This window comes from Brassica napus, chromosome C2, assembly GCF_020379485.1.
Source record: "Brassica napus cultivar Da-Ae chromosome C2, Da-Ae, whole genome shotgun sequence".
NCBI lineage: Eukaryota > Viridiplantae > Streptophyta > Magnoliopsida > Brassicales > Brassicaceae > Brassica > Brassica napus.
In genome coordinates, this window is record NC_063445.1 from 25,322,252 (window position 1) to 25,334,649 (window position 12,398).

At 34.2% G+C, this 12,398-nt stretch overlaps 1 protein-coding gene and 2 pseudogenes across 1 annotated transcript; all 3 read left to right on the forward strand.

Moving 5' to 3' along the window:
• The first annotated feature begins 5,004 nt into the window (after window positions 1-5,004).
• Window positions 5,005-5,880, forward strand: LOC106372964. Its single transcript, XM_048748885.1, has one exon. It carries the CDS (start codon window positions 5,005-5,007, stop codon window positions 5,878-5,880), a length of 876 nt encoding a protein of 291 aa, XP_048604842.1.
• A 1,735-nt stretch (window positions 5,881-7,615) lies between these two features.
• LOC125581738 lies at window positions 7,616-8,339 on the forward strand (annotated as a pseudogene).
• A 795-nt stretch (window positions 8,340-9,134) lies between these two features.
• Window positions 9,135-10,484, forward strand: LOC106372963 (annotated as a pseudogene).
• Window positions 10,485-12,398: the final 1,914 nt, after the last annotated feature.

Genomic DNA, 12,398 nt, shown 5'->3' on the forward strand with positions numbered 1-12,398 from the left:
ATCTCTTCCCCAAACCCCAAATCATGTAAGAATCATCCCAAACCTTTTTTTTTTCAATTGTTTAGGGTTTTGGAAGTTGATCTCGGATTTTAGGTTGTTTGATTGAACATTTTAGGATTGAATGGATAGTTTAGGATATATAAGTTAGGATTGTTGTTTTAGTTTTTTTTGGAACATTTTTTGATTTTTAAAAACGTTTTTTGTTTTTTTAAAACGTTTTTTTTTATTTTTAAAAACGTTTTTTGATTTTTAAAAACGTTTTTTGATTTTTAAAAACGTTTTTTGATTTTTAAAAACGTTTTTTGATTTTTAAAAACGTTTTTTGATTTTTAAAAACGTTTTTTTGAAAAAAATATAAATATTTAACACCATTTTTCTTCATTTATAAATTTTAACAACATTTTTCTATATTTATAAATTTTTTATAATTTTGTATACATATATATATATATATGTAGATCATGTATAGTAAAAATTTTAAAATTTTAAAATTTTTTATATTTTTTTTTAAGTTTCCACTAATAAATATTTAACAACAGTTTTTTTTAAAATATAAATATTTAACAACATTTTTCTTCATTTATAAATTTTTAACAACATTTTTCTATATTTATAAATTTTTTATAATTTTGTATACATATATATATATATATATAAAAGGTTTAATAGTTTTTTTTAAACGTTTATAAAACCTTTTGTAAATATATAAATGAAAATATGTTTGATGGGTTAATTTTTTTTTTTAGGGCCGAGGATGAAGCCCGCCCCGCAGCCCGTCTTCGACGTAGTTCGGTGAGCGGTTCCCGTGCATCGGTATCGTCTCATGACTCGGTTCCCGCATATATTCCCGCTCCAGCTCCCTCTGCCCCTCACGCTGCTGCTCAACAGGATCCGGGGGTCATGCCGGTTCATCTATTGGTTCAACAACCAGGTCGAGAGCATCTCCCGTTTCTCCAACTCAACCCACGACAAGGCCATAGCACTTGGTTAGTATTTTTTTTTATTTGTACCGTTATATTTTTTGCTTTAATTAACTTGCTAACTTGTATTTTTTTTTAAAGGTTCACCAAGTCGAAAAATGGCATTAGCCGGAGCATCAACCAGATGATGTACTCCATGCTCCGTTTTGGATATCCAAAGTGGTGTGTGATCCCTTCCGACGAACGAGAGTTGTGGTTTCGTCAGTTTGCGGTATAGTAACCCTTCATTTTTTTTAAGTTTTTACATTTTTTTACATATATTTACTTATTAAATTGTGTTTGTTTTGTAGCAAGAGTTCAACTGGCACTCCGATCTTACGGAAACAGTCCGTAAGAAATTCAACGAAAAGGCCATGGACTCTTACACAAAGCAGATAAACGCGTGGAAGACAGTTTGGCAGAAGAACAAGAAGCCACGGTTCATCAACGGGGGGGTGTGGGAGTAGTTGATAGCTCATTGGGAGAGGGAAGACACTGCAGAGACGTCTTCTAGGAACTCCAGGAACCGGAAGAGCGATCGTGGCGGGAAAGGTATGTATGTGCACAACCTCGGCGCTTGCTCCATGTCTACTAAGGAGGATGAACTTGTAAGTTTTTTATTATTATTTATCTTTATATTTTTTAAATAAATATTTTATATATTTTTTGGCTAATAATGGCGGTTTTTTTAGATCGAAGCAAATGACGGTAATCCCGTTGATCGTCTCCAACTCATTTAGGTGGCTCACACTAACAAGACGACGGGTCAAATTCAGGACCCCGTGATCAGAGGTGTAGTTGATTTGGTGGAAGCTGAGATAGTTTCTCAATCTCAGCCTCTCTCTGATGACGGCGACTCCACGGGAGCTTCAACCAACCTGTCTCTATTGCAAATAAATGAGATGGTTGAAAAGGTAATTTTTTTTATTAATATATTTTTTTTATAATGTCGATTACTTACTTGTCCATATTTACTTACTTTAAATATTTTTGTAGGCGGTTCCTAAAAGGAAAGGAGGCCGTTTAGTTGGGTTGGCCCGTCGTGCTTCTTCGTATCCGGCATCTTCTTCGCAAGCTCCGTATGCCGATCCCATGATTCTCGAGGAGCTACATGACAAAGATGAACGGATTGGGGCATTGGAGGAGCAGAACACCACTATCCTTTCGGAGAATGCCACTATCCGTTCGGAGAATGCCACTATCCTTGCTGAGTTGGCATCCCAGAAGAAGTTCAACACCGAGATTATGCAGAAGCTAGATCGTTTGATGTCTTCGAGTTCATCTTAGTTTATTTCGGCTTTATAAAACTTTCGGAATGTTTTTTTTTTCTATTTCGGTTTGTATGAATTTTAAACTTTATGAATGTTTTTTTCCTATTTCGGTTTTTATGAATTTAAATTTTATAATATTATTAGTTTTAAATTTCCAATTTTTTAAATTTATTAATATCAAAAAATATATAAAAATGCAAAATTAATTTGTAAAAAAAAAGGGTATATACCGACGGACAACGGTCGTCGGAATATACCGACGGACATATATCCGTCGGAATTTACCGACAAACTCATTTCCGTCGGAATATACCGACGAACGTGGTTCGTCGGTATATTCCGACGACCGATGTCCGTCGGTAAATTCCGACGCCCAAAGTTCGTCGGAATAAACCGAGGAACCACGTTCGTCGGAATTGTAGTTTTCCGATGAACTCTGGTCTCGTGTAGCCGCATCGTAATATCGTCGGAAGTTCGTCAGAATGACGTTTCTCGGTATTCGTCAGAAAGTCGTCGGAATTTCTGACGAAATTCCGACGAATTTTTTTTTTCCGACGAAACGATACCGACGGACGGGTTCGTCGGAAATTCGTCGGAATAGACCGATTCCGACGAATTTCCGACGATTTCGGCCATCAGAATCCCCCTGTTTTCTTGTAGTGTATGGTACATAAATTTTAAGGTTTTCATAATGACAAACTCTATAAAACTTTGTATTCAATAAACATTTTAGGCGTATATTATACTGTTTAGTTATACGTGTTTTGTCCGCGTAATACATAGGGCACACATTTCTTATCAAGTGACGTGCAAAGGAGGGAATTACTTAACTCCATTTTCAGGATTTTCTGTTTCTTCTTTTACATAATACTAATTGATAAATACAAAACGGAGAATATGTCAACCAGTCAATAAAACAATACTCCCTCTGGATTTAAATGTACGATGTTTAAGGTTTTACACATATATTAAGAAACAATAAATATACTATTTTAATTGTTACTTTTTGGTTATATCAATAAAGTTTCACCACTAGTAATTTTACTTTTTAATTTATGTTTAAATTTAAAAATAAATACATTAATTATATCTCGAAACATCATATATTTATATACAAAATAAACAGATAGAACATCATACGTTCGTATCCGGAGGGAGTAATAGATAGTATTAAATATTAAAATGTTAAATTACACAACCATCCCTATAGGTAGAATTTTTATAATTATTTTTTTGTGTGAAGGTAAACCTGGAGAATTTGATTTGTCAGAAGTTTTCATACGAGGAAGTGTGTCTGCTTAATTGCTTAACTGAGGGATTAAAGGGCCTTAACAACCAGTTGGTGACTGCGCAATAGCTTCACTAACAATAAAAACACATTTTCTTAACTTCATAAAGTGATATATGACATGAGGAAAAAGGCACTATTCATAAACAATTAGATATATATGACATGAGGGAAGAATATTTATTCATAAAACAATAAAAATGGAAGAGATTTGAGCTTTCTGATAGGTCGACTCCTTGCCCCAATTGATCTATGGATGTTGAGTAATAAATAATAAAAAATAAAATTTGAAATAGAAGAAATTATTTAAAGTGAAATAAATAAGGTAGATGTGTCGGACGCAAGGGTTGGTGAAAGTGACCAAAACAAAAGACTTGGCCGCGAACTTGCCTTGTGGACGTTAACGGAAGGAAAGCTAACGAACAGCTTTGTGTCCATATTAATAAATGTCTATTTTAATTTTCCTCTCTATATTTTTGTTTAAAATTGGAATTTATTTATTTTATCCATATGTTGGGCCTCGCTTTGTTATAGATTGTAACAGCCGACAAAAATCGTTGAGGAGAATCAATGTATTAGCAAAATTATTTTATATATTTGTTGATTTATGAGTGGATTATTTGTTTTCATTGGATAAACAACTTTTTAATGTAGAGTTGGTAAATGGCAGGTGGAATATGGGATCAATAGATACATTATAAGGATCAAATGATTAATATAGGTTAAATGAATGTGATTTTCTAAAGCAAATTATGATGAGTTTTGAAATAATAATAACAAAAATATAGTGTAGCTTAAGACGGTAATGAATCGATTTTGTTTTGATGATGATAATAGTGCTAAATGAGGAAATGGCGAGTAATTAGACCATGAGCAATGAGGACGCTGAATCGCACTTTCAACAGTTGAATAGCTTGTCGCAGTGAGGGTGTTTAATTTTTAGGTAAATCTACGTGTATTCAACAGGCATTGGAAAGATTCAGCTGTTGGAAAAAAAAATTTTGGGTCCGGAGCACCACGTGTCGCAACGTGAGTAGCTGAAACTATTGGGCGCGTGCACCCACGCACGCGGGATGACACGTTTTTTTTTTTTTAAGATTTAAATGTTGTCTTCTGATTGGCTGTGTATATTTCCTTTTATTTTATTCTCACCCAATAATTCAAACCCATTTATTTTATAATAAAACTATTTTTACAAAAATAACAATTATATCAAAATTCAAGATCTTTTTTTTATCTATAAATAGAGACTACTCTCATTTCGTTTGGATACAGAAAAAAAACATCATTTTTCACTACAATCAACTATTTTAGTGTTTTAAACTTTTTTTTTTGTTAAATGAATCTCAATAATAATCCTTTCAACACTCAAAAATCTTCTAATTTTCCTATTAACTTCCAAAATCCCAACAATTATCAATTTCAAAACCAAACTTCCAACCAGCCTCCAAATATACCAAATTATGGTTTTTCACCAAATTTCTTAATGTCATCACCTGTTCCGAATTATCCTCCAAATTACGGATCAATGATGCAATATTTTTCTCAAACACCTCCTCTTTCTTCTACTCCAACGGGTGATGAAAATGTTCCAAGAGCAACTGAATTTCCCGAATTTTCTACCCAAATAGGTCTTGGTGGCATGAGCGGTGCTAGCGAACCCATTTCTGACGCAAATGAATCAACTCAAGCTCGCCGCAAAAGCCCTAAGTGGATAACCGATCAAAATTTGGTGCTACTTAGTGGATTGATTAAATATGGAACAGACGGTATTGTTGGCAGGAACCAGAAAAGCGAAGCATACTGGAGTAAAATTTCTGAGTACTGTAATGAGCATTGCTCATTTGATCCTCCCCGTGATGGAGCTTCATGCAGGAATCATTTCAACTATTTGAATAAAAAGTTAAGCAAATGGAGTGGCGCTTACAATAACGCTAGGCGTATGCAACAAAGTGGATGGTCGGAGAATGATGTAATGGCAAAAGCGCACGAATTATATTCAAGTGGTAAGAATGAACATTTCAATTTAATGTCAGAGTGGCTTGCTGTTCATGATCAACCAAGCTATAGTAGTCAAGTAGGAGGAAATATTGGCTCTACAAGTAGTGGATCTAAGAGATCCCGAGAGAGTGATGCCAGTGATTCAAATAAGGAAGGTATTTCTCCATTAGCAAAATGCACTACTGCCATGCGAATGTTAGCGTATGGTGTTGCTGCTGATGCGATTGACGAATATATCAAAATAGGAGGTACTACAACATTGGAGTGCTTGCGTCGTTTCTGTAAAGGAATCATACGGTTGTATGAGCAAGAGTATCTCAGAGCTCCAACTCAAGATGACTTGCAAAAATTTTGCATGTGAGTGAGATGAGGGGGTTTCCAGGGATGATCGGGAGTATTGATTGCATGCATTGGGAATGGAAAAATTTTCCAACAGCATGGGAAGGTCAGTATACTCGGGGAGATAAGGGAACCACCATGGTTATACTTGAAGCCGTTGCATCTCATGATCTATGGATTTGGCATGCCTTTTTTGGATGTCCGGGAACATTAAACGATATAAATGTTCTAGATCGTTCGCCGGTGTTTGATGATGTTGAATAAGGTAATACTCCAAGAGTGAATTTTTTTTGTAAACCAACGTCCATATGACATGGCCCATGTTCGAAAACGCGGGCACGGAGAGCGATTACGCAGCGTCGAGGCGTTCGGCGGAGGGCAGCCGTGGCGATTTCATGAAAATCGGTCAAGAAATCGGGTTCACAAAAAAGTTCATTTTTCAGGTTTTAAATGCCTAAATCGAATTGTACATGCGAGATCTACGAGTTTGATGAAAAAAAGAATAAGAAAAACGCAAGATTTGAGTGAATGGTAATAGATTTAAATTAATGGCTATAGTGAAAGTCGCAGAAACTCCAAGCGACAATAAAGGAAGAAAAAAGTTTAATTACAATTTTGCTATTATTAAAAAAAGATTAAAAAACACGCTTCTAGAGACTCGAAGACGTGAAATAATGCTAATAAAACAACTAACTTTCCACCAGACAACAAGACAATGTTGCATTTATTATGTAAGTTGATTAATATTATACATGTTTTAGAAAATATTGAAAAATCACTTAAAACTAGGTGCCGATTAATTTCCGATTACTCCCTGATTTTCTGTTAACTTGCTAGGCTTGGACCAGTCGTCCGACTCACGCCTAGCGTAGTTTCGAACATTGGACATGGCATACTATCTAGCTGATGGTATCTATCCTTCTTATCCAACTTTCGTCAAATCAATCCGACTTCCTCAAAGTGAATCAGACAAGTTATTTGCAAAATATCAAGAAGGGTATCAGAAGGACATCGAGCGCGCATTTGGAGTATTATAGGCTCGGTTTAAAATCATTCGTGAACCAGCTCGCATGTGGGAGATATCGGATCTTGCTATCATCATGCGGTCATGTATCATATTGCATAATATGATTGTTAAGGATGAACGAGATACATTTGCTCAGAATTGGACCGATTATGATCAATTTGAAGGAAGTGGTTCGAGTAACTGAGGTGCTACCAGTATTTGCAAATCATGTGCGTACTAGATCTGAATTACGTGATTCAAATATACATCATGAATTGCAATCAGATCTAGTCAAACACATAAGAGCAAAATTTGGAATGTTTCATGGTTAATGTTTTTTAAAAAAAATATGTATGTGCTTTAAGAGTTTTAAGGTATATTTATTTTGTGTGCTTTGTATCGTGTGTGTTTAAAATTTCTTAATAATATTTGTTTGTATCGTATGTATTTAAAGTTTCCTAATTTTAGTTGTTTTAATAATAATAAGTTTCGTATTTTTGAAAATAAAATTTGGTAAATATCTTACTTTAAAAAAATATGTTCTTAATTTTGATTGTTTTTATTAATACAGATTTTGGTTTTTAAGTTAATTGTAAAAATCAAAAATATGAATTAAGAGTTATGGGTAGGGTGTTGAATTTTTTTAAACAAACTATTGTAGATGTATAGATTGAAGTGGGTGTTGAATAAATGAGGTGGAAAAGAGAGAAGATGATGTGGAGTGTTAAAAAGAAAAAAAAGAGGGTGTTGAATGTGGAGGGGGTGTTTAAACCACTGTGGATGGTCTAATAATAATCTTTTCAACACCCAAAACTCTTCTAATTTTCCTTTTCAACTTCCAAAATCCCAACAATTATCAATTTCAAAACCAAACTTCCAACCAGCCCCAAAATATACCAAATTATGGGTTTTCACCAAATTTCTTCATGCCATCACCTGTTCCGAATTATCCTCTAAATTACGGATCAAAGATGTAATATTTTTCTCAAACACCTCCTCTTTCTTCTACTCCAACGGGTGATGAAAATGTTCCGAGAGCAACTGAATTTCCCCAAATAGCTCTTGGTGGCATGAGTGGTGCTAGCAAACCCATTTCTGACGCAAATGCAAATGAATGAGCTCAAGCTCGCCGCAAAAGCCTTAAGTGGACAACCGATCAAAATTTGGTGCTACTTAGTGGATGGATTAAATATGGAACAGACAGTAGTGTTGGCAGGAACCAGAAAAGCGAAGCATACTGGAGTAAAATTTCTGAGTACTGTAATGAGCATTGCTCATTTGATCCTCCCCGTGATGGAGCTTCATGCAGAAATCATTTCAACTATATGAATAAAAAGTTAAGCAAATGGAGTGGCGCTTACGAGAACGCTAGGCGTATTCAACAAAGTGGATGGTCGGAGAATGATGTAATGGCAAAAGCGCACGAATTATATTCAAGTGGTAAGAATGAACATTTCAATTTAATGTCGGAGTAGCTTGCTGTTCGTGATCAACCGCGCTATAGTAGTCAAGTAGGAGGAAATACTGGCTCTATAAGTAGTGGATCTAAGAGATCCCGAGAGAGTGATGCCCGTGATTCAAACTCCGTAGGATCAAGTGCTCGTCCAATGGGGGGAGAGGCATCAAAAAAAAAAGGCAAAAAGAAAAGCAAAGGCGCAGCTTTGGAAACCGTCAACGAAGAGTGGAATGAATACAAACAATTCAAAGAGAAAGAATTGGAACGATTGGACAAAATAGCCAAGACACAAGAGGAGGCAAATCGATTGATGAAAGAAAAGACTGAAGCCAAAAAAATGAAGATGTTCTTGAAGCTAAGTGAAAAAGAACATCTCGATGACAAGAACAAACAGCTGTTAGAGAAGTTGAGCAACTATCTATTTAAAAATTAATAATGTGTGTTTGTATTTTTCTTTTAATAATGTGTGTTTGTATTTTTCTTTTTTAATAATGTATGTTTTTTTTCTCTTTTAATAATGCATGCTTGTTTTTTTCTTTTTAAATAATGTTTGTTTGTATTTTTCTTTTTAAATAATGTGTTTTTGTTTTTTCGACTTTAATAATGTGTGTCCTTTTTCACTTTAATAATTTTTGTTTGTATGCAATCCGTATCTTTCTGATTTTGTAAGAGAATCCAATCGTTATCTATTATTTATGCCAATTTAATGTTTGCTTGGAGTCCAGAATTTTCATCCACTTAGTTTTTTATAAATAGAAACTCATTTTCCCGTAAATGTATCAATAACACAATTTCATCTTACAAAAAAATATCAATGGATCCATCAGAATTTCCTTTCGATATCGAAGTGTACAAAAAACAGTGTGAGCTTGAAGATAGCTATATCGTACACCGGTTTAGAGAGCGCCAAAAAAAATTGAAGAAGACCATACGTTTCGTAGCAAGAGAATATACTGCAAGAGAGATCATGTAGCAGCGAGTCAAAGGCTGATTGATGACTACTTTGCCAATCAACCTACATATGATGCACAAATGTTTCGTCGGCGATTCTGGATGCGAAAACATGTTTTTCTTCGGATCGTTGGAGACCTATCAAGCAGTGACAACTATTTCACCCAACGAGTTGACGCAGAAAATAAGGAAGGTATTTCTCCATTAGCAAAATGCACTACTGCCATGCGAATGTTAGCGTATGGTGTTACTGCCGATGCGATTAACGAATATATCAAAATAGGATGTACTACAGCATTGGAGTGCTTGCGCCGTTTCTGTAAAGGAATCATACGGTTGTATGAGCAAGAGTATCTCAGAGCTCCAACTCAAGATGGCTTGCAAAAAATTTTGCATGTCAGTGAGATGAGGGGGTTTCCAGGGATGATCCGGAGTATTGATTGCATGCATTGGGAATGGAAAAATTGTCCAACAGCATGGGAAGGTCAGTATACTCGGGGAGATAAGGGAACCACCACGGTTATACTTGAAGCTGTTGCATCTCATGATCTATGGATTTGGCATGCCTTTTTTGGATGTCTGGGAACATTAAACGATATAAATGTTCTATATCGTTCGCCGGTGTTTGATGATGTTGAACAAGGTAATACTCCAAGAGTGATATTTTTTTGTAAATCAACATCCATATGACATGGCATACTATCTAGCTGATGGTATCTATCCTTGTTATCCAACTTTCGTCAAATCAATCCGACTTCCTCAAAGTGAATCAGACAAGTTATTTGCAAAATATCAAGAAGGTTATCAGAAAGACATCGAGCGCGCATTTGTAGTATTACAGGCTCGGTTTAAAATCATTCGTGAACCAGCTCGAATGTGGGAGTTATCAGATCTTGCTATCATCATGCGGTCATGTATCATATTGCATAATATGATTGTTGAGGATGAACGAGATACATATGCTCAGAATTGGACCAATTATGATCAATCTGAAGCAAGTGGTTCGAGTACACCACAACCATTTTCTACTGAGGTGCTACCAGCATTTGCAAATCATGCGTGTACTAGATCTGAATTACGTGATTCAAATATACATCATGAATTGCAATCAGATCTAGTCAAACACATATGGGCAAAATTTGGAAAGTTTCATGGTTAATTTAAAAAAAATATATATGTATGTGCTTTAAGAGTTTTAATGTATTTTTATTTTGTGTGCTTTGTATCGTGAGTGTTTAAAATTTCTTAATAATATTTGTTTGTATCGTATGTATTTAAATTTTTCTAATTTTAGTTGTTTTAATAATAATAAGTTTCGTATTTTTGAAAGTAAAATTTGGTAAATATCTTACTTTAAAAAATATGTTCTTAATTTTGATTGTTTTTATTAATACAAATTTTGGTATTATTTAAAAATTAAGCTAAGTATAATAATTCAAAATAAATATTATTAAAAATTATGTTATTTTAGTTTTTAAGTTAATTGTAAAAATCAAAAATATGAATTAAGAGTTGTGGGGTAGGGTGTTGAATTTTTTTAAACAGACCATTGTAAATGTATAGATTGAAGTGGGTGTTGAATAAATGAGGTGGAAGAAAAAGAAGATGATGTGGAGTGTTAAAAAGAAAAAAAAAAAGTGTTTAAACCATTGTGGATGGTCTAATAAACTGACAGCTTTTGTTTGCACAAGCTGTACTCGTTCTCTTTAATGTTGCCTTATTAAATGATTGATTGATAGTTCACTTGTTTGCAACATTCTTAATTTTAACTTATGAATATAAGCCATGACTACTACCAATGTCTCCAATAAAAATTAATCTAAAATTTTAGAATTTTAGTTTAATTTATGATGAATTATGTTTAGTTTGTAAATTTGAGTATTTTTCATAGAAAAAAACTGTAAACCAAAACTTAAAAACATGAATATGTATATATATTTATAAATATATCAGGAATTAAACTGTGTTAAGCTGAGTTAATATAGTTGATATGCTTCTTGATAGACTATAAGAGAGATTACACATAATTACAAGAGTTGATGAAATTCTAGATAGATATATGAGATGTGAAAATATGATATATAACTCGTGAATGACTCGAATAAATATATCTTAATATAAAGAACACGTATATAATTATAGGGGTTTTTGCAGAATTGACCTACAACTTAAAGTCAAACACAAAACTAACCTCTCCTTTTTTGGAAATTGGTTTTGCCTATTCACCCCACAAGTTCATATAATTCACGAAAATGCCATCAATTTTTTTTTTTTCAAAAATGACATTTTTACTCTCTCATCCTCATCATCTTCAAGTAATTACAAGATTGCCATTGTCATCAATACCCCAACCACCATGAACAACCAATTTGAAGCTCTTAATGCTCCCAAAATCGAGTTACCCTTCTTCTTTTTCCATTCTTGTGAACTAAACACAACATATCTCTCACTTTCTCTCCACAATGAGCTAAAAAACCCAAGATTTTGATTCTACATTTTTTATGGTTCATAAAGTCATAGAAGCTAACGATTCTGGGAGGGTCACTTTCGTTTGAGATTCTGTGTGCTTGGAGAAGCCTTATATGTGCTAAGGAAGTTATCTCACCAATTTAAGGTATGAAATCGAGTTTTTTCCAGATCTGTTCGTCAGACGACTTACATGGGAAGTCGTCTGGCTGTAGACGACTTACCTGGAAGTCGTCTGGTCAACGCAGAGGTTATTTTTGCAATTGATTTTGAAATCGGTTTTCTGAGACGATTGAAAGTTAAGTCGTCTGATTTTGTTTGGTTACAAAAAAATCTCCAAAGAACCTAGACTACTTACATTTCAGTCGTCATAGGTTAGTTTTGCATTTGACTGGATTATTTCAGAAGTTTGACTTTCCCGGACGACTTACATTTCAGTCGTCTGGTGAAAATTGAAATATCAATATTTTATTAACACTAGATGACTTACAATTAAGTTGTCATAGGTTAGTTTTGAAACTGAAAAAAAAACTTCAATATTTAATCATACCCAGACGACTTACAATTCAGTCATCCGCCCGACGACTTACATGTAAGTCGTCCAGGATTTTTATTCCGAGATTCTGGTCAAACCTCGTAAATCCTGGACGACTTACATGTA

Excerpts from the sequence above, each read along its gene's own strand:
- LOC106372964 (XM_048748885.1), top strand. The coding sequence starts at position 5,005 with ATGTCATCACCTGTTCCGAATTATCCTCCAAATTACGGATCAATGATG.